General features: G+C 45.3%; 1 protein-coding gene and 1 non-coding gene across 2 annotated transcripts in view; both read left to right on the top strand.

The window, feature by feature from the left end:
• Nucleotides 1–25,942, top strand: part of ARMH4 (armadillo like helical domain containing 4) — a 62,071-nt gene that overhangs the window by 35,190 nt on the left and 939 nt on the right. Inside the window, exon 5 of the mRNA XM_061998549.1 lies at nt 22,953–22,984. Coding sequence (XP_061854533.1) covers nt 22,953–22,984 — 32 coding nt within the window. The remainder of the gene's footprint in view (nt 1–22,952; nt 22,985–25,942) is intronic.
• On the top strand, nt 15,892–15,994 carry LOC133625692 (U6 spliceosomal RNA). Its single transcript, XR_009818997.1, has one exon. It is a non-coding gene; the product is annotated as a U6 spliceosomal RNA (small nuclear RNA).

Genomic DNA, 25,942 nt, shown 5'->3' with positions numbered 1-25,942 from the left:
GCAAACCAGAGCTGGAATCCTTGAGTCCAAGTCACATGTTGTAGGGAAGGAGCTCCTCAACAGTACTAATGGACAACGGCAATGATTAGTTATTAAGGTTGGAGCAGTCACTACTGTGTGAGCTCTGAAGATGAGTATGAGGGTTTGAAAAACAGCGGGACTCTTAATTGTTAATATATTCTGAAGCTGCTTCAAGTTCCTGCCAACAGTGACATTGGATATATTTCACAGTGTTGTGTGGACTTGTCCTCATCTCCCTGGGATAAGCCAGGAGAGGTCTGTAGCTACCTAGAGTGCTGCTGAGGGTGCTGGAATCCCTCCTCACGGCCTGTTGGCTTGGATGCTTCCCTCCTCTGCTCTACACCACTTAAAACCAGACTTTACTAATAATTTACATGAGTACTGGCCCCATCCTACCCTGTTCCAGGCCCCGAGGTTTTGTCTGCAGTCAATCTAAGGTTGGGATGGGTGAGTGTTAATGGTCAAATATCTCTGCTGAGTCATGGAAGAAAACAGAACTTATTTACACCTGAGACAGTAGGAAAGCGTAGATTATGTTTCTGAAGGAGTTCCTGGAGAAAATCAGAATAGGTCAAGTTCCAGGGGAAAATTTAGGCTGTTATTTTTATTGTTAGTCCTATCACCACAAGAAAATGAGTTTTGGGTGGTGAACTGGAGGCTCATGGCAGAGTAGAAATTGAAGCAAATCCTCTGCTCCAAATCCTTACGAGAAGAAGGGGAGACTGGTACAGTGGTAGCACAGGCCTGGTGGGATGCAGGGGAACAAAGAAACAGATTGAAAAATAACAACTATAATTTCAACCCTAAATGATCAGTGCTGTTCTGCCCATCTGGAGAAGAATACGGCAGGGCTGGAAAATGTATGTGGAAGAATAAGGATAACCAAAGGATAAATAACAAGGATAACCAGAGGATAAATGATATTCTGTGCGGGGAATGATCACACAAACCTTGTCTGAGGCAGGTAAAGTCACAAGGAATGTTGAGCAGGGGAACAGCGAGTGACTGTCACCTAATACCAGACCTGGAGGGCATCACATGAAACAGCAGCAGGAGGCAAGTTCATCACAAATTATGTGAGACTTGTCTCAATGCATCGCTAACTGTGGGGGAATGCTTATCCATGGGATGGGCTGCTGAGGATGCTCCCAGCTTGTGTGTTTGCTTTTCCATTTGGATGGGCAATTTCACAGAGGAAAAATCTGTCCCTATCTTTCCAGTGCAGAAACCCTATGTCTGGCGTCATGGGTCTCTGAGCCACAGCACAGCAAGTGCCAGGAGGGTGTGTAAGGGGAGCATCAGCTGTGCTTGAGTCCTGCTATTCACAGATGGGACAACATCAATGCTTCCTAGGTGCTGTCTCCAGGCATTTGAAGGACAAGAGGGTCATCAAGAGCAGTCAACATGGCTTTACCAAGGGAAGTCATGTTTGACCAGCCTGATAGCCTTTTATGAAGATGGACAGATGGTGATGATGCAGTGGATGTGGTTTATCTTGATTTCAACCAAGCATTTTACACCATCTCCCAGAGAATCCTCACAGCAAAACTGAGGCAGTGTGGGCTGGATGATCAGGTAGTGAGGTGGATTGTTAACTGGTTGAAGGGAAGAAGGCAGAGAGTGGTGATCAATGGGGCAGGGTCTAGTTGGAGGCCTGTATCTAGTGGACTCCCTCAGGGGTCGGTGCTGGGACTGGTACTGTTCAGTATATTCATTAATGACCTTGATGAGGGAACCGAGGGCTCTATCAGCAAGTTTGCTGATGATACTAAAGTGGGGAGAGTGGCTGACACCCCAGAAGGCTGTGCTGCCATTCAGTGAGACCTGGGCAGGCTGGAGGGTTGGGCTGGGAGAAACCTAATGAAATTCAACAAGGGCAAGTGTAGAGTCTCACATCTGGGAAAGAATAACCCCATGTACCAGTACAGGCTGGAGAATGAACTCTTAGATGATGTTTCGGGGTCCCTTCCAGCCCTCAGGATTCTGTGATTCTGTGACTAAGCTGATCTGGGTACAGCCATTCTTACATTCTCTTCCTTTGGCACAAGCTCCCCCCTACAGCCCTTAACCACGTACCAGGGACAGAAGATCCACAAGCTGTCGGGTTTTGTGCACTGGCAGGCAGTTGTGAGCCATTAAGTAAAGGTACCTTCCAAGGGGCTTATCTGCACAGTGTCTTTCAGGTTTACCAGGCTCCATCATACTGACATCAGATGTGTGACCTTGCTGATAATTTAATTTAGGGACCAAAGACATGCAGCTGAGTACAGGCATCAGTGCAAGTCTGTATCACCCTCTTCCTTTGCTGAGGACTGCACACTTTCTTTTGTGTCTGGTCTGCTGGGCAGATGTTGCTGTCAGGCTGAGTTAATTTCCTGCCTGCAGCACCAGCATGATCTTATCTCAATGCAGAAAAGCTGGTGCAATGGTACAGAAAGTAATGGCATTTTGAGGTTTGCTCTGCTCTGCTTTGCAGAGTCTTTGCTATTCACAGATACTTGAGTGAAAATTGTCTTGTATGCACAAATTGGCTGTGGATTCCCAAAGCTGCCTGGGTTATGGGTCCAACAGCTCATGGAAATGCGTGGTTTGTCATTCCTTTGGGTGTGGACCCAAAGCTCTTAGAAATGGACTTTGAAAATGAAACTTGAGCACCCGTATCCCTTTGGGTTCAAGTAAATGTGGACTAGTGGCATTTCTGAGTCAAGGGACAGATTTATACATCAGGATGTAGTGATGAACTGGTCTGAATAAACAGTTCACCTGGTCCATCAGTCAAACCTCTAACTAGGCTTCATCAATAATTGCCTAAATCTGTCAACCAATTCACAGCATTATAGGATAAAGCCAGTAATTTGTCTTTCGTGTTTAGGACTAAGTTTCAGAAGTGCTCTGTAGTTTCACTGGTTTTTATACCTACAAAGAATTTCAGATCTTTGGAGGCCTGTAAAGGTTTTGTTTCTGCTGTGGGAAAGGCAATGTTTCCCCTGGGAATTCCCTGTGCTGAATATTTGCAGTTATAAACCAAAACATTGCAATTCCTTCAGGTGCGGTGCCCTCCTGACTGATGGAGAAACTTCTGGTTCTCAGCCTTTTCTTGGCTTTGTGTATTTCTAAAATATGTTGTCAGAAAACAGTTTCCATCTCAGGGAAGGCTATTAGCATTGCCTTTGAGATTAGAGCTTGCTCACAGACTTGTTTGCAGGATTATGCGAGACCTGCTGGAAGATAAGTGACCAGCCTCCTGCTTGAAGTCTGATGAGATGCCTGTGGCTTTCTCCAGGGTCATTACTTTTAGCATGTAACCTGGAGATTTGTCTGCACACCAGAAGTTATAAAATCCAGGCAAAGGCCTCTAAATATTTCATTGTGCCTTCTTGTCCTGCTACCTCTTGTCTTTTTTGACTTTTGTTGTATCCTCTTACCTTGTGAGTGATGCCATGTCCCACAAACCTTCCAGACTGGAGGCGAATCACCTGTGGTGAGTTCAGATGTTAATCACCCATCTCCCTATTTACTTGGGGTGCAAGTGCGTGATTGAGCATGTAGCCTGACACATCCCATCACCTGACAAGAACCTTGGAGGTCTCAGGAGGAATGGCTGGTGCTGCAACTGGGCATGGGCCAGCTCCCTTTGATCTCTGACCCTGTTGTGTATCTCACCTGATGGACACGAATCAGCTGATTGGGATGAGGTGAATGACTCATGTGCAGGGTCACAGAGGAGGAGAGAGCCTGTAGCATTGATCTACTCACATGTAAGGGTCAAGTCAAGCTGGAGTGGTGAACATCAAGAAGTCAGGTTGTGTGTGGTTGGGAAGCCTGTACATGTGAATTCAGTTCTTCAGTGTATCTACAGTCCTTTAAACCACAGTGCAATCAGGCAACTAGAAAAATAAGTTTAAAAAGTGTCTTCTGCTTATTCCTTCCTTGGGGCTTGTCAGTGCCTGCTTTATAAGTTTGTAGAGTTTGTCTTCCTAGAGATCCTGATATAGCACTTGTCAACAAAAAACTTTCTGTCCTGCTTCATGGGCTTTGGAAGCTGAGCAGTACAGAGGGGCCATCAGCATTTGGATAACAAACATTTGATACTACCTGGAAAGTGGATTAAGCTTTCTGGAACTTTATTCAGATAACTTTGTGAAGTTTCTTGCACATCAAATAATTTCTTCATTATTTGAACTGATGATGGCAGCAAAATCAGGAGTTCATTCAGAGATATTAATGTTTGAAAATGTCTTCTTAGAGCCACATGATATCCCTATCCTAATGAGAGAGTGGTCTCTGACCAGATTCAGTCAGGGTAATGCCCTTTCAGTGTCAGTAAATTGTTCCAGTTTATCTTAATCTACTTGGAGAAACACCAGATCCATTCATTTCTGAGCAGAAGGGGTGGAGAATGTCACAGCATGGGGGCTTGGAGGCAGCAGCAAATGCCACAGAGACTGAAGTCACGCAGATGTTAGTCTAGCAGGAACAGTGCTGTGTGCCATGTGTGAAATAAATGGAAGATAACAGATGATCTGAGGGCAAATTAACCCTTTCCCTTGCAGGACCATACAGAGCTGTCTGGGAGGTGATGATGATTTTTATAAGATTCAGTGGGTGGCAGCAAACTTCAGCAAGATTTTGGGATATTAATTTGTCTGCAGAGCTTCACCCATGACTGTTAATAAGTGCTGTTTTGCTTCTCTGCAACCCTGGAATATCCCCTCCACAGCAAGTCAGCTTGATATGTGAGGACATAAGTTGAAGGTACAAGGCCAGAAGGATGTGGAGGTAGGGCTGGTGCTTAGTTTTAAGTTTACTCTCTCAAGTCAGAGCACCTCTCCAGGGTACAGGTGAAATCTGAGGAGGAACCACACGTTGCAGGGTCCAGGTGATGATCAGGCACTGTACCAGTTCACTGCGCAGTGCTGAGTCCCGCCAGTATGGTTTTACACTGTCAACTCCATTGAACCAGGTTTGCTTATTAGGGGTTGAATTTGGCCTTGAGCAGAACAAAAAAAGCTGGGTCCTGTCACAGTGCATGCCCCTTAGTTGCCAATCTACCCAGTATCCAAAATTCCTCCTTTCCTTGAAAGCATTTCCCTTCAGAGACTGTTCAGTGTTGAAGTATTTGAGATAGCCATTTCTCCCAATGCAAGCAACAAAGGGACGTGCCTTCTCCACCTTCTGTCTACCAAATGTATTTGTGACTCCATTTGGATAGCTCAGCATCAGACAGTCCTGTTCTGCCTCCCGTGGAGTTTTTGTGTGTCAAAGTGTTTTTATGCTCAGCTACTACAGACTCAGGGTTTGATTACCATCAGATCTGAGTCATTATCACTGCAAAGTACCCACTTTGAATGATTGTTGCGTCATGGCCCAACTTTCATTAAGAAGCTTTGCTGTGAAGTGAATGGGAAGTGTCATCGAGATATGTTATGGCTGTAAAATACAACTTTGGATGAGGTTGGCAGAAGGACTCAGCACTGGTCTGAACCTCTTTGTGATGAAATGCAAATTCCTCTACTCAGTCTGAACAGAGTTACATCTCTGCTGAAGATATTTGCAGATTTTGCCCCTGCTTCCCTCACTGGCTTTGGGTCTTCCTGCCTTCCTTTGCCTGTAAATACGTCCTGTCAGTGCTTTCAGGTGTGTGTTCCCAGACAAAGGGTGAAGATAACACTGCTTACTTATGTTAGAGAACTGTTGTGAGTGCAATTAATAAAGCTGTGAAGCTCAAAAGTGGTGGAAGAGCTAAATATCATTACATAATGAGACCTCATTCACAGTAAATGATGTGAAAAATGATTTCTTGCAAAGAACAACAAATTGCCATGGCTTTTTAGCCTAATTGTAGATGCTTGATTCTAATTTGTTATTTGTAATTTCCATGTTAATGAAGAGTTTTAGATATAATTACTGCATTTATGGCAAACAACACATTATCATTTTCCAATGCTTGTGAACACCCATTTCTTTAGAAATAGAAGAGCTGAATAATTATTCTTGTGCAGCTCTGGGGATGGCTCTACAGCGTCCAGCTCCCTCTGCAGAATAGATCTTGAGCAAGATGCTTCTCAGAGGTGGCTGATCTCTTTAACCCTCTTCTCTTCAGAGACTCAGAGACATGAAGTAACTTCCCCAGGGCACTTGGCAGTGCTCCTGGTGCCTGGATCCCTTCTGGACGGCATCCTCTCTTCATCATTCCCACAACAGAAAAGATTGCCAAAGCCACTATTTTGGTTGGCACTACATTCTCCAGTTTGTCCTAGTTATCGTAGTCAGGAGATGCTCCTCAAGCCCCATTCACTGGCATGTGGCAGCCTTTTTGCTTGATCAAGGCTGGATTTGATTCCCACTGATGACCATGGGAGAGTTTCATGGGTTTTTGAGAGTATCTCATCTTAGGCCTCAAAAGTCCTGTTATCATAGGAAGCCCATAGCTGCTGGTTTGGAAACAAAGCAAAGCAATATTTGTGAGTCTTAATGCAAGGGCAGCCCAACCTGGACTTCTGTGCATGGGGTGGCAAAGGCAATGTTGAAAAGGTTTGATATATTGCAGTAGGAGGGAGAGGTCCTAGCACACTGACTTGAGATGCTAGTGAACATGTTGCTTCACTGTAATGGGCAACTGTACCATACCATCCTCTTACACCAGCAAGCTCCACCCCAGAGCTACTCTGAGGTTTGGCCAATGTTGTGAGAGGAGCCTTCTTGCTCTGATAAAGTGGAACCTTTGACTTTTCAGTCTCAAGTATCTGTGGTCCCTTTTTCCTTGCAGAAACACAGTTATTTAGTTCAGCTACTTAATCTCCATAGCTGCTCTTCCTGTCTTGGTGCTTGCACACTAAGATGTACTTCTAGAGTGCAGCGCAGCACCCTTTTAGCCTTTGCTACAGCTGAGGGAGCCAAGCATTATTTTCTTTTCTCAGGATCACAGAATCTTAAGGGCTGGAAGGGACCCCAAAAAAATCACCTAGTCCAAACCCCTGCCAGAGCAGGACCACCTAGAGTAGGTCACACAGGAACTCATCCAGGTGGGTTTTGAATGTCCCCAGAGAAAGAGACTCAACAACCCATCTGGGCAGCCTGTGCCAGTGCTCCCTCACTCTCACAGTGAAGAAATTCTTCCCTGTGTTTCTTTGGAACCTCTTATGTTCCAGCTTGTACCCGTTGCCCCTTGTTCAATCATTGGACATCACTGAGCACAGCCTGCCTCCATCCTCCTGACACCCACCCTTTATGTATTTGTAAACATTCATGAGGTCACCCCACAGTCTCCTCTTCTCCAAGCTAAAGAGCCCTCAGCCTTTCATCAGAAAGGAGATGCTCCACTCCATCATCTTGGTGGCCCTGTGCTGAACTCTCTGCAGCAGCTCCCTGTCCTTCGTGAACTGAGAGGCCCAGAACTGGACACAATATTCCAGATGTGGTCTCACGTGGGCAGAGTAGAGGGGGAGAAGAACCCCTCTTGACCTGCTGCCCACAGCCCTTCTAATACACCCCAGGATGCCATTGGCCTTCTTGGCCACAAGAACACATTGGTGGTTTTGTATCCTTCCACTGAAACAGTCTGAGCATGTCTATTATGAACATCTCCTATATGTGGCTTTTCATGGCCCGTTAGGGAAGGTGGTTGAAAGATGTTGGGACGCCACCAACAGGGTGCTTTGCAAATATCTTGAGAATTTCTTAAGTAGTGTGTGCTAGAGGCATGTGCTAAGTTTTGGGGACAGATAGATGTTCCAGTGTCAAGTAAAAGACTATGATTCTGTGTGTTAGGGTATATCACAAATTAGAGATCTATCTCTCTCCAGCCCCTCAAAATGTGGCAAACTATCTTTCACTCCTCTCATACTCTAGAGTTCCTCCCTTAGATGAGACTCAAAGCCCAGGAGATGTCATGCAACGTGTCTGAAGTGGAATAAATCAGTGGGCACTGCTTTCAATTATCCCAAGCCAGGCTTTTTGACTGCACAAAGCAGCCTGTGAATTATGGCAGGACTGACAGGGCGTGAGCACTGCCAGAGCATTAACACCAGTCTGCAGACAGACATCAGCACAGTGCCTGCCATAAGCTGCAATCCCTGCCTGCACTGCCCGTGACAGCTCCAGCTCTCCTCATTTGGGGAGGCTGAGTGCAGAGGAGGGAGCTGGAGAACACTGAAATGTAGGTCTGACAGCATGCCACTGCTCAATTTCCTGTGCAGCCCCTGTGGCTAGTGCTTAGTTTTAGAGCCATTTCAACCTTTTCAATCAAACGTGACATCCTGGGCTGTGAGTTTAAAGCCAGCAAAAATGAAAGCATTGCCCCTCATCTGACTATGGTGAGAAAAGCACTACCCTATGGCAATAATGCCGTTACTGAGGCTCATGAGCACAGAATGGGACAGAGGACCCTGCTCCAGCCTGCATCCAACCCCTCTCTGCTTGCTGGCTCCAAGTTAGTTGCATCTTCACGGCATCCATGGGTTTCCCTGTCTGTCTTGCAGACTTAGATACTGCAGGTATCTGTGGATTGAGCAAGGTGATGTGGGTATAGGGTGGGCCAGTGGGAAGTGATGTGTGCAGCAGTTGGCACTGGCCACATCAGACTTGTTGGTTTTTAACGCATGCAAGGTCCTGGAGAAAGAGGGCTGAGAATAGACTTCTATACTATGGAAGTGTCCCTGAGAGCTCATCACAAACTTTAGCGTGGCTTTGTGGCAGCAATAAAGAAGAAAGTGCTCTCTGTGTTGTGTTTCTACAGAGATGTTCCCCCACCCATTTGCAAGTCTCCAGCTGTTTGTAATGAAATCATCAGGAGAGAATGGTCCACAGAGGTGAAGCACTGGAACAGGAGGTTAACTTGAGCCTGGCTCAGCTGTTTCCTTCAGTATGAGATGGGAATAAATCATGGCCATTTGAATCATGCAGTGATTTCTGCTCAGCTTAAATGGGTATAAATGAGCTTATATTAGTATAAGTGTGCATTTACAATGACAGAACAATTGAAACTTGGCTCAGAAATGAGCTTAGAAGGGCTTGTGTTTAGGTCTGATCAGCTTTTCAGTTTTTTGGGGACTAAATCTTTCTTTATGTCCACCTAGTGTTGGATGGGAACATCCCTAAACACCTCATTAGACTTCACCACTGAGGAGACCTGTCCTGTGGTCAGCCTAGCCTGGAGGAAGACAGAAAGAAGTCTCTGTTTTTAATCCTTGACAGTGTGGTAGCACATAGGAGCCAGCTGAGAGTGGGACCTCACTGTACAGGTGTTTGGGGACTGTCAGAGCAGCCTCTTTCCTCTCTGTGTCATGTCCCTGTAGACTCCTGTGCTGTCACTGGCAGCATTTTCTCCCCATGACGGGTTCTTCATCTTTGCTGCATCATCCTCTTGGTGCTGTTGGGAGTTTGCATTCACCAGCAAACCACAGCATAGCCTTGATGGAAAAGTGCTGCCTCCTTTTCCTTCTACTCACTCCCTTGCTGGCCACAGCTTGTGGTACCCTGAGAAACAGGAGGGAAGGGCAGATTGCTAAACCTGTAGCAATGCAGCACATCGATATTAAGTTTTCAAGCGCTCTATCAAAGGGCAACAATAAAAACCCTGTGCACCCCACACCACTCCACAGCATGCAATTGCTTTACCTTTCCTGGACTGTTTGGCTAATAGGAGCAGCCAGACAGCTTGGAAACTCACTGCTGAGGAGTGGGAGGTGTACCTGCTGCTCCATCAGAGCCCATAGATCTAAGGGGAAAGTGGGTGATGGGTCAAATCAGGATTTGCTGTCACTTCCCTTGTGTTTAACTCCATCCTTACGATGTGGATGACAAATGTGATCTATCATAACTGACTGGGTGTCTTGAGCTAAGGTTTGGATCGGGTTGCTGGGAAGCAAAACTGCCTTAATTGCAGTGAATGAGCTGTACTGAATCTGGGAAGGGGCTTACTGAATATGTGCAAGCCCAGAGAGACCAACCATCCAGTGGCTGGGGTCTGGTGTGGTGGAGCCGCCAGCTGACTGGTGTACAACTCCACAAGCACACCGTGGTGTGTCCAGGGTAGCTCCTCAAGATTACAGTATCTGCAACTCTTGTCCCTAAAGGGGAAGTGGTGATATGATGTTAGTGACTTGATGATTTTTGGCCTGAATGAGGTTGCTAACGCTGGCTCTAATGAAGGCTCAGCCAGCCTTCAACATCCTCCCACGACACTGTTCTGTGCTCTGACCTGTTGGAGCAGTGATATGATTTCTGATGACACTTCACAAATGTATCTTGCTGCTGCCAAACTCTGACTCTCCAAGTAAGTCAGGTCTCTGCTGTCCCAGGAGCTGCGTTTTCGCTTGCACAGTTTCCAGGGTATGGAGTTATGACTCAGAAGACAGAGGTTTTTGACCAGAGGAGGCTGCACAGCATCTGATCTGACACCACACTACTGACGTGGGATTAGCCGACATTTGTGTGAAGGCTGTGTTGTGACAGAAGACCAATGAGCACAGCAACCTGCAGAGACAGCAGTACCCAGTCAGAAAAGGTCTACAAGGTGTCACAATGACTAAAAAAAATGACACTTGTAGCTCTGATCTTCATCTCGCCCAGGCACTGTGCTCTGGCATTCAGGTTGCCTCAGTGTTGGGCATCGCATACAAAGAGGCACAAAGCGTTTGCACGGGAGGTGTCAAGTCAGGAGTCACCTCAAAATGTTCCTTAGCCTGTTCCCCTTACCCTGGGAAATCATTTTAAGACAACTGCCAGGCTCTGTGTGGAGCTCGCCAGCAGTGGGGAGCAGAGCACATTCCCACTACAGGGGCTGATTTCTGCTGTGAGTGGATCCATCACCCTGGTCCCTGTGGGTGGATGATTGCCCATGGTCAGGGGTTCCTGTAGGCACTGAGCAGCCTGGTACAATGAAAATTAACCTTTCAGATTTATATTTCATTTCAGTGCTGTAGTAACACTTTGTGAAACATTAGATCCTGTCGCTTGGCTTCTAGTTCAGCATTGGTCTTACGTGACTTCATGGGATGTATGCAGAGGACTTCCCTCCCTCACTTCATATGCTGTGAATTTAAGGTGCTGGTGTTCATTCAGAATTCATTGCAGCAAGTAGAAGGCATCATTCACACTGCCTTGGAGCGATGCTGCATGTCATTACCTCCCTGCTGCTAGGAATGAAGATTTTTTGTGCTGTTGCTTTCCTGGAGCTCAGAGTCTGATGAGCAGTCTCCTGGTACTGGGTTCTCCTCTGACCTTTTCACTGACCTGCCCTCCAAAGACTGCTTGTAGCTTCTGCAGTTGTTCTGGTTTTTTAGGGCATAGTATCTGCAAGTGACAGAGCCCATTTGTAGACAGCAGAAATAAATCAGTGGGAAGTGTAAGCACACTGGAAAATCACCGGACTACTAGTAAGATCCTACCATTTCCATGTCATCTCCCCACTGGTTTGCTTTGCCCTCTTCTCATTCCTTTCCCCCTCTTTGTGATTTCCCTAGGGCTCTTTCCCAAAGATCTAATGTGAACACTACAGGTAGCTGGGAGAGGTTTTGGAAAAACCCTTTCATTTGCTTCACCCATCTAATGAAACTATTTCATTTTTCTTCTCTTCTGGCTGGTTAAGAATGCTTTTCAGCCTTCACAGTTGTGAATTTTACCTTAAGTTGGGTTGGATATTGATCTTTTTGGGCTTAATATATAGTGTGTCTGGGTCTTTGGTCAAGTTCCTGTTGACCTTAGGGACAGTAGGTAAGGCCTTATATGAATTAAATGAAACAGCATATTTTCATGGACTGTTCATTAGCACTGGATATGAAGTCCAGGAAGGCACAGGTTGATGAGCTGTATAACATTGCAACTCTACTCAAGTTAGTGGATTTTCACCACTTAGGGAAAGGCTGAGTTTGTCCCATGTTTCACGTTCCTTCTTGGAGCAGGAGTAAGATCAGCTCCAATTTTTGTCATAAATACATGCTCAGAGCAGCTTTCTGAGCAGCAGAATTATACCTTGGGTGCTATATTTATTTGACAATTTGTTTCTCCTTACAGACGTTTGTTAAAGACTTTTCTGGAAGTTCTGTCTTCAAGAATATGTAATACAGTGTGTGTGGATGCTAATGAGGGCAGAGAACAGAGAATGTATTTGGTTTTCCTTAACACTCTAGATACTTTGATATTCAAAGTAATGGCCCTCAAAAGACTGTTTCTGAATAAGGACGTTTCACTGAGATTTAATATTTGTACTGGATTAGCTTCTGGAACATCACAACCAGATGGAGATCTTGCAGTAGAGCTATCAGAATATGCAGGAAGAGTCTCTGACAGAAGCAACTTACTAGAGGAACTGAAAAAAACTACTAAATATTATATGTGCCCCTAATATTGCCCAGGTAAGGTGGGAAATGGAACAACAGAGGTTAATCTGCTTGATTGTGGTTATACAAGAAGTTACTTGCAAGGCTGTTGGACCAATGTCAGGAACCTTAAGTCCCTATTTGGTGTTTCACTGCAAGAGCATCAGGTCACAGTGAGAATCAATGTTCAGTTCTTGATGTGAGAGGAATGTGGGACCAGACATTTTCTGTTATCAAATATAAGTAAGTGCCTTTTTCCTTTTGCAACTGACACTGGACAGTGCTCATGTTCCTAATTATTTGCATGAAAGTGAATCTCTGAGATAATCAGATTTTATTTCGAGCATCAAATCGATGCTCAGGGCTTCGTGGTTTAATTACTAGAAGAATTGTTTGCTGGAAACACAGTTCAATATCTATTTTTTCCTTCAAAGGTCAACTCCATAATTTTCATTTCCAACCATTCAGGACCTTATTGATCTTTGTGTCATTTCATGTAAAGTGCTGCATCTTGCCAGCCGAAATAAAGGCCAAAACTTGAAATCTGAAAAATAAGTTCTTAAATGCAGAAATGGAAAATACCCAATTTTGTGCTGCAGGCAAGTCCTTCATGCAGTGTCCCCGTGAAAAACGATCTTGAAAATTACATTTGCTCTTTATGGAAGGAAAAAAAGCAAAGCAAGAATCTTTTCTGAGCCTGATTAATATCAGACATAAACTGAAGTGCAGAAGGAAGTTTTGTACTTTAGCTGCTGATCCTTTAAAGTAGATAAGGTTGTGGGTTCTGTCAGGAGGGCAGGAAAGTCTTGTATTTAGAGAAGGCTGAATGAGTGGGTTGAGTAGCTGCCTGGAGAAGTGCCTGTACACTCTGTAGAGGGGAAAATCACATAGCTTCAACTGGAGATTTGGAAGGTATTTAGTCAAATAACAATGCCTGTTGTTTTGCTACAGCCCTGAAGCAGAAATGAGATGCTGTTAGAGCAGAGGAACGTGTGAGGCACTCTCCATCTGCAGCCTCTCCGGCTTTTTCACTCCCTTCTCCATCCCAGCAACTTGACACTTAGTTTTAATTTGTAAAATTCTATCTGTCTTTCCCAGATTATGGCAAAGGGTGCTGGCTTATGGAGCAGAAAATAGGCTTGTTGAAAAATGGGCATTAAGAAGTTCTGTGGGACTGTTTTCCATTTCCCATTCTTTTTCTACAAATAACATGGGTTGAAATCCTACAGCTGTATCTCAGGCAAAGCCACCAGTGGTTTCAGGGGTACTTGGTACCAGAAAGAGCTAAAAGATTGGCTTAAAGTACAAAGATCCTGGAAGCATGGCTGTAGCTCTGCTCTTGCCGTTGGTGGCATCAGATGGCACAGCTTCCTGCTGCCATAGAGCAGCTCTGCACCGTTATTTATCATGCTGTGTTGTCTCTAATCCTCAAGATGACTTGGGCAGATTGCAGGCACAACACAGAGCCTGTTGTCAGTAGGAAGAATTTATGTTCTAGGGATGCTTTCTCAGTTGCTGTAAATCAGGAAACGGCCAACTAGGGATCTCAGTGGCTCTTAAAATCTATCATCAAGGCTGAGATGTGCTTACTGTGAAAGGGTGTTTTAAAATCAAAGCCACAGAATCACTGAATCTTAAGGGCTGGAAGGGACCTTGAAAGATCATCCAGTGCAACCCCTCTGCCAGAGCAGGGCTACCTAGAGTAGGTCACACAGGAGCTCACCCAGGTGGGTTTTCAATGTCCCCAGAGAAGGAGACTGCACAACCCATCTGGGCAGCCTGTTCCAGTGCTCCCTCACTCTCACAGTGAAGAAATTCTTCCTTGTGTTTCTTTGGAAGCTCTTCTGTTGCAGCTTGTACCCATTGCCCCTTGTCCTATCATTGGCCATCACTGAGCACAGCCTGGCTCCATCCTCCTGACACCCACCCTTTATGTATTTGTAAACATTCATGAGGTCACCCCACAGTCTCCTCTTCTCCCGGCTGAAGAGCCCCAGCTCCCTCAGTCTTTCATCTCCCATGAGGCATTGTCCTGTAAATCTGCCCATGCTTGTGCCTTGCCTGGCATTAACAGTCATGCTAACAATGATATTTGTTGGATTTGTGTTTTGTTGTATTTTATTTCTTGATAACTTTACCAAATTTTCACTGTTTAGATGGAAATTTTTCCATGTTACTTTCCCAAGACTTTGAGGAAAATTTGAGTTAAAGAATTTCATGTGCACCAGTGTATGAAGAGCCTCATGGGGGCTGATCAAAGTGGAAAACAGCTTAAAAACCACAAGGGAAAAGTAAATGGAGAAACCTGACCTAATGCCGTGGAAGAGGCAGCGTCAAAAGGGTTGAAAACTTCAGGGAAGAGTTAAGAAGCATATTTTAGTTTCTCCTTTCTGGGAGAGCCTGGCGAGTTGTCCTTCCCATCTGTCCTTCTCTTGGAAGAGATCTGTGTGGGTCAGGGCAGGTGATAGTGTACAGCCAGGCTTGGGTTGTAGCTGGGTGCTCAGGGAAGAGGTTGTAGTCCAGACAGTTGCATAGAATCTGTTGAAGTTCACTTGATTAATTCAAAGGTGTTTGGAGTTTTTTTCTGAAAGCTAAATGGTAATTGTCAGTTTGACATTTGTTTGATCATCCAACAGTTCAAGTCTTCTTGAGTTGGGCATGGGGGGAAATGTATCCATCAAAATTCCCATCAAATAGGTATAGGTTATTTTCTCTGGAATTAAAAATATGCTGCCTTCCAGGCTGTGCCATTTTCTGTGTTCTTTATTTGTAAGTAAATTGGCAATTCTGGTTTTTAGGGAGCAGGAGCTGATGCAACCTTATACCATCAGCTTGTCTGAGCTGAGCAGAAGCACAGAACATTTCTGCAGAATAGTTCTCACTCATCTCCTTTAAAAGAAAGTCTCACCTGCAAGAGAAAGAGATAAAACCTGTAATGTAATAGGGGAGATTGCTTGGTATATACAGACTGATGTAAAGTAATCCATCTTCTCTTCTTCCCTTCCCTTCCCTTCCCTTCCCTTCCCTTCCCTTCCCTTCCCTTCCCTTCCCTTCCCTTCCCTTCCCTTCCCTTCCCTTCCCTTCCCTTCCCTTCCCTTCCCTTCCCTTCCCTTCCCTTCCCTTCCCTTCCCTTCCCTTCCCTTCCCTTCCCTTCCCTTCTTCTTTTCTTTTTTTTCTTATACTTTAACCATCTCTTCTTTGCTGGAATGAGGAATACAGCTCAGAAATTGCACATGTAAGTGAGGGAAGAGGAGAACTAACTGTAGCAAACAGCTTGCACTAATGTGTGTAATGGAGCTGGAACAGGTGCTTCAGAGGACAGTAATGCCCCAGATTCTTATTGCAGAGGCTTACACAGGCAGCTGCTCTGACAGTAGCATCTCTACCAAAATCTGAACATCAAGGATGAAATTTACTCCTCCTGACTGCCACCAGTTGTTAGCCCCAACCAGATGCAATGCCATGTCAGAGCACGAGAAGAGCAGGGTCGTGGGCAGGCGTGGGGGAGGTGAATGAATTTATCCCAGGGAAAAACAGCGACGGCAGAGCTGTGCTTTGGCAACACGTGTGCTAAAACTGGAATGATACAGAGAGGATTAGCACAGCCCCTGCCTGAGGATGACATGCAAATTCGTGAAGCATTCCATATTTTTTAGAGAACTGCTGGAGAGAGGCCAGCGCACGGCCAAGATGATACAGAGACTGGAGCATCTCTCCAGTGAGCAAAGGCTGCAGGATCTGGGGCTGTTTAGCCTGGAGAAGAGAAGGCTGAGAGGGGATCTTACAAATCCCTAAAGGGTGGGTGTCGAGAGGATGGGGCCGGTCTTTTTTCTGTAGTCCACAGTGACATGACAAGGTAACGGGCACAAGCTGGAGCACAGGGAGTTCCACTGGAACGTGATGGGAAACTTGTTTGGTGTTGAGGTGAGGGAGCCCTGGCCCAGGCTGCCCAGGGAGAGTGTGGAGTCTTCTTTTCAGGAGATTTCCAAACCTGTTTGGGCACATTCCTGTGGGACCTGATTGAGAGAAACCTGCTTTTCAGTATAGAGAAACAGTTATGTTTCTCTATACTGTGACCTACACAAAGCTTCTTCACTACGTATTTACATTTTCCACACTCTTGTAAATATGCCAAGATGGCTTTTTCTTGCCTTCCAATTGTAGTTGTGGGTGGGATGAAGCCCTTGTACTGGTTGGAAGAAGGCAGAGCAAACCCAACATCCTCAAAAAGAGATGCTCTCTTTGCTCCTTGGCTCTGTCCACCTTTGCCTCCTGCATCTCGTCTGATGCACAGATCACTCACAGTGAGGACTGTCATCTGCTGCAGTGTGTCCTTAAACAGTTCCTCTAGTTCCTGAGATAGACGTGCCTCTAATTTCAGACAGATGTGAAAGCAGTTAACAGTAGCTGTTAGATAAACATCTTTTCATGCCCTGACCTTATTGGGGTGACTGGTATTTTCTGATTTCCCAGAATGAACCTTGGTGCAGCTCTCTCAACCTACTGTATTTCAGGCGTTGCAGATGTCATAGTTGAGTCAGGTTACCTGAGCTCCATCATTCAGTCCTTTTCTCTGCCCTTTGGAGAGTGTATAGGAGCTTGGGTGCCACATTTTCATTTCTAGTCTGGTGGTGGTGGTGGTGGAGGAGAACTATTAAAAGAGAAGGTGATGGATATACCTTGATAAGTATCAAGATTAAAGTTCTGGAATTAAGATGTAGATGCTGGATTTGAAAATGCAGTGAGATGCACAGGGCAGAGGGATAAGGTGTTGGTTTTGTCATGGAAAGACAGAATTGATTTAAATGATGATTAAAAAAGGAAATATGATTAAAACAAGCTGATAAGATGAAACTGAAGTGACAAGATAAAGCAGCAGGGCATCCAAGATGGGAAAGGGGAGATGGAACTGATGACAGAAGGGCATAAATTATTCATTGACATCGCCACCAGAAGGTGAAGGCTTTGCATTTTCTTATCTGGGAAGGGAGAGAATAAATGAGAAGTGAAAAGAATTATTAAGCAGCTTTATCACTGCATTGGAGTGGATAATTAGGCAATTAGGATTATTAAAAGTTGGCAAAGCATGAAGCCCAGAGGACTTGTGCTCCTGATTTCAGAGTGGGGTGGTGAGGGAAGTGGGGGAAGGCCTTTGGTGAGAGATTTGATGGTGCATTATGGTGAGGCTTACAGGCAGAGCCTGGCTCTGGCACCTCGTACCCTGCAGCTTCCACAACAAAAGCAGGTTCCAGAGACTTGAGTAATAAAAAAGAACTAATTTGAAGAAGTCCTTGAACAGCATCAAGAAGTGAGATCGTGAGTGAAAGTCACCAGGAAGGATTCAGGGAAGGAGAGCACAGGGAGCTGGACTCGATCCTAATGGGTCCCTTCTCACTTGAGATATTCTACGTGATTCTAATGATGGTACATGTGGCGCACTTTTACCCATGGTGGAGATGTAGTAGCCACAATAGCCATGGGATCCACTGTGTAATATATGTTTTGTGTGCTTTTTCCAGAGCTTTGTTCTCAGTTAACATCCCTTCTTTCAAGTGAGTTGTTTGTAGCAAGACTTTGCAGGGCCTTAGGCTGGGGATTCTGTGAGATCCCTGAGCAGAGCATGAAGAGGTCAGACTCTTCCCTAGGAGGAAAGTGTCAGACTGTGGTTTAGATGTGTGGTGAATACAGTCTGTTTTGCTACATTACTTTCATTTGCTTTGGTCAGGAGGAACAAATTTTGGATTTTTTTCCCACTGTAAATCATGCAAACACTTTTTTGTTAGAGGATCCTTCCTGCTGAACTCGGAAACAGCTTCCAAACTTCTTCCTCTTCAAATCTCTGTTGTAAATTGTATCTGATCACCCTTCTGCGAAAAACAAATGAGCAGCTTGGGTGACCTGGCTGAATCTACTCCCATAAGGGATGCAAAGCTGTAGGACACTGGAAAGGAGAAGGACAGGGACACAAGAGCTGTCTCCCATGAGAGTTAGTTTGGATTTGTAGCATTGAAGAGTTCAGTGGTGAAAGGAGATGTTGAACAATCCAGTGCCACATACTGCAGACTCTCAAATGTCACCTCTTGCCCCTCTCCTGAGCCTTCAGCCTGCATCTGGCAAAACCTGAGCTTTTAGAAAGATTTTGCTCACAGATTTTGACTGTCCCTTTGAACCAGGTTCCTCCAGGAGAGGGCCAGGCAGACACTGCAGGCTGATAATTAGCCTAACTTCTTTAGTGGGCACCGTGGCTTTGTAAAAGCTGGCTACACATTTTGAAGGGGAAAGCTGAGTAAAAATGACTAAAGATAGCACAGTGCATCTGTAACTGTCTGAATTCACCCTGGGCTGCTGCGACACCAGTGCCAGACAACCGTGCTCCTCCTCCATGCTCTTGACCTGCTTAATCCTAAGCTATATGTTATTTAAAATTAATTTGCAGAGATGCAGACATTATATAAATCACTGAGGGAATGGCAGTTTATGTATGTAATTTTCAGAAGTGCTTCACGGTCATCTCAGTTCCCCATGAAACCAAGGGATCAAAATTAAGCTGGGGCACAGTTTGGATTAGTCACTGTTCTTAAAATGCTATGGAAGGTGAGCCAGAACTGCAGGCACTTGTTAGTAATTTCACACCCAGAGGCAGTTGCCATGTGTTTGGGATGTTCAGTGATCAGAGAAGGGAAAAAAGGGGGATGATGAAACACATGAAGTAGAGTATTTGTTACTAATTGTTTGCTTGACCTCAGTAGCAAGTCACCTACTGTTGCTGGAAAGCATTGCATTTTTATGAGAAGGTGCCACCACAATATTCCTCTTCCAAAACTGGGTTCAGAATATTTATTCTGGATGGTCATGTGTAATTAGAGTCAGAAGTCCAGAATTAATTGATGATAGCCATTTAGCATAGATATCAGTTCTAACTTGAAATCAAGTGCTTTATCTCTCCAAAGTGTCCACATAGGTATAATTGGAGCAGTAAGTTCTTAGCTTTAATGACACAATGGCTTTACTCAAATGTATTGGTTTTCTCAAATGTATTAAAACAGATTGTTTGCAGATGATAGGAAGCTGGGTGGGTGCATGGATTTGCTTCAGAAGGCCCTGACCAGGCTGGAGTGATGGGCAGAGGCCAATTGTATGAGGTTCAACAAGGCCAAGTGCTGGGTCCTGCACTTGGGCCACAACAACCCCAGGAAACACTGCAGGCTCGTGGGTATGTGGCTGGAGAGCACCTTCGTCAATTAAGTTATCAGGGAAAGGATCTGGGAGTGTCAGTCAACAGCAGCTGAGTGTGAGCCAGCAGTGTGCCCAGGTGGCCAAGAAGGCCAATGGCATCCTGGCTTGTACCAGCAATAGCATGACCAGCAGGACCAAGGAAGTGATTGTCCCCTTGTTTTCAGCGCTGCTGAGGTCACACCTCGAGTGCTGTGTTCAGTGTTGGGCCCCTCACTACAAGAAAGACACTGAGGTGCTGGAGTGTGTCCAGAGCTGGGCACCGGAGCTGGGGAAGCGTCTGGTGCACAAGTCTGATGGGGAGCAGCTGAGGGAATGGGGGTGTTCAGCCTGGGGAAGAGGGGTCTGAGAGGAGACACGAGCACTCTGCAGCCACCTGACAGGAGGTCCGTGGGAGTTTCTTTGGTCTCTTCTCCTAAGATGACAAAAGGAAACAGCCTCAAGCCATGCTAGAGGAGGTTTAGATTGGAGAGTAGGAAAACTCTTTTACCTGAGGGTTGTCAGCCCCTGTGCCAGGCTGCCCAGGGAGGTGGGGGAGTCCCCATCCCTGGGGCTATTGCAAAGCCGTGCAGCTGAGGTGCTGAGGGCCATGGGTTTGCAGTGGACTTGGCGGTGTGACATTAAAGATTGGACTTAGTGATGTTAAAGGTCTTTTCCAACCAAAACAATTCTCCGATTCTATGAAAATGGGTTTGTGCATTAGTGACAGTGAAAGTGTTTGTAATCCATGGTAATCTGTGGTGTCTTGACTTGTCATGGCCCCAGCCTCACTGGCTGCAGAGCTAGCAGATCTGTGACCATGGCTGCAGCTGCTCCACACTCCCTGCTCCTGCTCAGGAGAGTTGGATCCACTGCTGCCACACACCAGTGCAGTCCTGCCTGGATGCTGAAGGGACAGACAGGTTTTTGACATCCTGCTTCCTTAACCTGCTGAACTGGGGACCATTATTTTCCTCTAGCACAGGTCATATGCTGTCACACAGCCAGTCAGCTTGTGCCTGCATTAGAGCATTTCTCTGCAAGGCAACCTGTCTGGGAGAAATCACGAGGTGCTGTTTTTTCTTGGGTCCTGAGTTGATTCATGAGGGCATTTGACATGTGCTCTATGTGGCTGAAAACAAGGTGGTTTAAATAATACTCAATTGGATAAATAGTAAATAAAGATTTGTGTTGTAGAGTCTGTGGGTCCCAGCGGACACGCTGCTGTTGTTTTGTGGAGCAGAGGGGAATGAAGCCAGAATTTGCATTTGTTGAAAATAGGTAGTAGAATATTATTAGGTAGTCCCTGCCTCTGACTTGTCAGAAATACTCTGGAGTTAATTGCTGCTTTAGAGGAACCATTGTTCAGCTGCAAGAAAGTGGGTTGACTACTGACAGGATCACCGATCATGTAATTATTGTGAAAGACGTGGAAAAACAAGCTTTGTGTTTAACTTGAGCTGGGGCCAGCTGAGCATCACAGTGGCTTTAACTGTCCGTGTGCACACACTGTGTGTGTATGTCTGGATGTACGTGGAGGACATCAGCCCCAAACTTCGGTGTGGTTTTGGAGCTGTAGCTGTTACTGCGTGACTGTGAGTCACCATCACTACTCCTCCCAGCAGCCTGGAGTAAAACACAATAGCATCGTTGAACAGGAGTCACGAGAAGGCTCTCTGGCTAGAATTTTGGGATTAACTCCTTTGGTTTGCAGTCTGTGGTTTTAAACAGAGTTTTCTGGGTGTTTGTCAGCAAGGCAATGGAGTAGGGGCTCTCCTTAAAAGTCTGTGTTTACACCCAGTACTTTTAGTGTTACACCTAGAAACCCATCTGAGAAACCTAGTCAAGGGAAACCACTTGTTTCCCTCTTCATAGTATTTCTCTGGGAGTGAAATACCAGAAATTCAAGGCACGGACTGGCAGAGGATGTTGGCACCTTCATCAATTGAGTTTATTACAGCTTAGTGCATGCAGGTCACGACTAATGGTGGGAAGAGCTGATAAAAGTAGACCTCTTATGTTCTTCTAGTGTTGCAGGTTTCTGTCTTCTGGATAACTTTTTTTCCCCCTTTCCTACCTGAGATAACTGAATATGTGCCTGTGCCTGTTTCACACTTTTCACCACTAAGTAATTTGGGATCCTTCTGTTTCAAGTGTTCTGTTGCTAATTGTTAAAAAGAGAGTATTCAAGTCACTTCAGAGTTGTTAAAATGGTGCAGTTTAACTCACTGAGATGAATCTTATTACTTCCTAGCTGCTGTGCTTCTCTGTGTGTTATCTGAGATGTAAACCCACCATTTACTGATGGCCTCACTGCTGCACCCTGCACAGTGAGGCTCTCGTTTGAGAAGGATGGTTACCCTCAGTGGTATATGTGCCAGTGCAGATTCTAATGCTGCTAATTCAAGCTTCTATAAGAGAGCTTCAAAATGGAGTCTTACTCCGTAAACAGTTTAACATTTGGGATTTAATGTATCCTGGGAGAAATGGCCCTCAGAAGGACATTGGTGCATCAAGAGTCCCCTTGTGCCTGTAGCATTGTCCTCCTATAGAAATGGAGTTTAAAGCAGGGTTTAAAACAGCGTCGCCAAACCCAGACATAACTCCAGCATTTAACTGTTTATCTGCCCCTTACCTATGAGCAGGAATGTGTTAAAATATTAGGGGATCTCTGAAAGGCTGAGAATTTTGTCTTCAGTGCAGTGCAGACAAATCCAGTCACCTGCAGACTTAATGAGTCGTACACCCGCTGCTAAGAGTTTGCAGTTCTTTGAGATTAGCTGAATACTTCATCCCAAAGCACATGCAATGAAAGACTTCTAATTCTTGGGTATCGTATTTCATGGGACTTATGTTAGCTCTTGGGAAAGGAAAGTTTCTGTGATGGCAGTGTAAGTTTACTCTGTTGAGTAATTTAGCACCTCTGCTGCTATCCCAGCCCTCTGAACAGGCAGTAACTGCTGACAGAAAAGCAAAGGAATAAAAGACAGGGAAAAATACTTTTTTGGCATTGTTACAGCCTATGTCAAACAGAGGGAAGAATATCTATGTGGAGGAGGCCAGTGGAAGGGGAAAGGCATGCTCTACATTTTTCTTCCTGTTAGACATCCCAGAGTATATATGAAAACCCACAATCTGAAATATTGTTTTTCATCTTCTTTTTTCAATCACTCTGAAGATGTGAATTGCACAGGCAAAAGTGAGGTCCTTGCTTGCCAACTCACTTGAATAGTTTCTCCTGTTGGTTTGCAGCATTTGCCCTTTCTCGTGAATGAGAAGAAAGGAAATCTAATGAAAAGTGTTATCAGCTTGTTAATTAGTGTCTATTTTAATACTATCATCATTCGTTGCTAATTAATATAAGTAACATGATTACAGCTTTTTTGTCTTATTTTTCAGTGAGAAGCTGGATGGAGAAGCTGAAAGATAAGGTAGGAGACTCATTGTTTCAATTACTTTAAAAGCAAAAGCATTTTTACTTGCAAGGATAAATAAAATCTTGTCAGTGCAGTGCTTTATCTCTGCAAAGACAATTGAGAAAGGACTTAATATTTCTCTGGGAGGCAAATTAACCAGATGCTGCTGTAGTGTATAGTGGTGTAAAACCTCAGGACATCCCTAATGGGTAGTAACTGAGAGCAGAAAGGGAGACAGAGGTATTTGACAGACATCTCTGCACTAGAAAATTACCTTCTCTTCAGACTAGCCAAGTTACTGCCCTCTAACTTAACTCCACCCCTGTTCTCTAAGTCTTAAGCTTAGTCCTGGATCCAAATCAAGAGACTCTCTGGTGAGAGGCTGCATATCACACCACCAGCTCTGGACAAGACCATTCCTGCCTCTCCATGCAAGAAGAGCTGCAAATTCCTGGAAGGAAAAAGAGCAAACACAGGAAGAACGAGAAGATAACAGATCCTGATCTTTTTTCCCTGGTGTTACAGGGTGGTGGTACATGGGACCAAGAGTTGTGCAAGCCACAGGCAGTGATGGCTTTTTAGGCTTTGCTGTCCTAGAGCAAATGTTAACATTTTGAAATGGTTGTGAAGCCTTCCAAATGTTAGTATTGATGGCAGCAAAGCCACGAAGCTAGAAATGAGGTGACAGTAGTGTTTTAAAACAAGAACATTTTATGACTCAACAAGGCTTGGAAATTCTTGAACAAGATCAGAGTCAATAGACAAAAAAAAAAAAACACCACAAGGAATAATAACTCAATAGGAAACTCCAGCTCCTGAAAATACATCTCTGAACTCAAGTAGATTGTCACCCAATGAGCCCAGTCTTCTAACATGATCCCCACCAAATTTCAGCAGCACCTTCCCATCAAATCTGAACACAAAGATGAGGTCTAGATATGTGTTTTCCAGGACTGGTAAGTGTAAGGGTTTAAGGTGAGTTCCTGCCCAACCCTTGTTGAGTTGCTTTTCTGCCTACAATAGGAAGGAGACATGTCTAGTATGATCTATGCCCATAGCAGAGCACCTTGGCCTGGGATTCAGCCAGAGCGAACGCTGAAAGGACAGAGAGTGCTTTTCCCAACAAAGGTAAAAAGCAGACACCAAGACTGGTTGAGTGCCTGGAGTGAGTGTAGCATGCATGGGTCACCTGCTCCTGCCAGACCTACCCTAGCCACAAGCTCAGGGGCATGAGCTGTAATCTCACTGAAAGCAGAGCTTTCACTTCTTTTGTCTCAGCCCCTTGTTGGCAACCTCTGTCCTTCCCCGTTCCGAAGGGGTAGTGCATGTTCCAGTCTGCAGCAGAGTTGCTCTGTAGAGTCTGAACCTCTTGCAGGTAGATGTTGGACTGCATGGCAGTGCCCAGCACAAGCACTGGTGTAACTGAGGATCTCCTGCTGTCCACTCAGAAGATTCAGCCCTGAGCCATCTCCCTCCTTTGAGGAATGGCAGATGTGTGGGGACAGATCTTTCACTTCACTCACATTTTCTCTTAGAAAAGCCCAACACACAACAACTCCCCCAACCCCAACCAAATGCTGGTGTAGTAAATCACTTGGAAATAAGCCTGCTCACCCTATTTCCTCCCTTTCCTTGATGTGTTTATCACCAGTTGTATGTGTCTTTCTTTGCTGTTGGCAAAACCCTGTCCACTTGGTTTTACAATCCCTCTATCCAGAAGAGGATTCTAGATATCCAGAGGATTCCACATGGTGGCCCCAACCCTGAGAGATGTGTCCTGAGTGCATCAGGGCTGCCCCGCTGGGAGGGGGGAGGGTGTGGGGAGTGTGGGACCATGAGCATGGGCCAGTGACAGATTTATGTCCAGTGCCCTACAAACACTGTGCAAATGTTGCATTTGTTATTGCAAACATGAGGCTCCTCTGATGTCCTCTGTTGTTATCTCAAAGTCCAATGAAGCCAGGAAGGTCATGGATTGGGTATCAATAGCCAAACTTGTATTAAAAGCTACCCGAGGATCTCTAAAGAAGCTGCATCTTCCCCAGGGGCACAGGGTAAAGAAGTGTCTTCAGAGCTGACTTCACATTGCAGGCTTTTGGGGTAGAGATCATTGGTCTGGCTGTTGGGGAAAGCCTGTAATAGAGCCTGGGCTGGCCAGGCATGATAACGGCTCATGGATGGGCTAGAGAGTTCACGGTATGCAACCCAGTGATTTCTGATACAGAAGCTCAGCTGAGAGGCAGGTAAAAACCCATTTCCAGCCTCCCCTCACAACTCATGCCACCAGCAAAGCTCCAGAAATAGAAAAAGCCACGCTGCAGTAATTAGGTCACCCAATTAAGGTACCTTAATTGCCTCACAGGGATACAGTCTCTTAGCTGTGTTCTGACTACCCTCCTTTCTCAGGAAGTGGGATGTAGGCATGAAGCCCCCTGTGAGCGTGTGCTGAGCAGGGATGGGTTTCCTGAGAAGGGCGTACAGGAAACCTGCACAGTGAACTGGAGATCACTCAGGCCTTGGCATCGGGCCACAAAGGTTACTGATTAAAGCACTGGTTGCTTTAATCTGGGTGCTTTTTACTAGGTGCCTAGTTAAAGCACTGAGCAGGATCTGGAGGGATTTGGGGGTGCAAAACAGCACTTGTTAGTGTTGTATCTGCCCTAGATGAGAGCAGTTAATTCTCCAGATAAGTGTACGAAGCCAGGACAGCATGTGCTGAATATGTTTGGTTTCTTTTCCCTCACTCAGTGGGTTATGGAAGAAAAGCAATTACAGTCTAAGCATGTGTTGTTGAGCTGTGTCACAGTTTAGGAATGCAGATGAAGATTGGTGGTTGTAGGCAATGACCTGAGGCTTGCTAAGGGCTGTGTGATAGTCCCCTGAACTGTGCATGTGTTCCTCAGCAGGTGTAGAATCAGTTTTGGGAGTGCAGATGGTGAAGGGTAAAGCTGCAGTGACCACAGCAGAGCAGTC

Source organism: Colius striatus, chromosome 6 (assembly GCF_028858725.1).
Source record: "Colius striatus isolate bColStr4 chromosome 6, bColStr4.1.hap1, whole genome shotgun sequence".
NCBI classification, from domain to species: domain Eukaryota; kingdom Metazoa; phylum Chordata; class Aves; order Coliiformes; family Coliidae; genus Colius; species Colius striatus.
The sequence above is the reverse complement of the archived record's forward strand: the minus strand, read 5'-3'. Positions and strand labels throughout refer to the sequence as shown.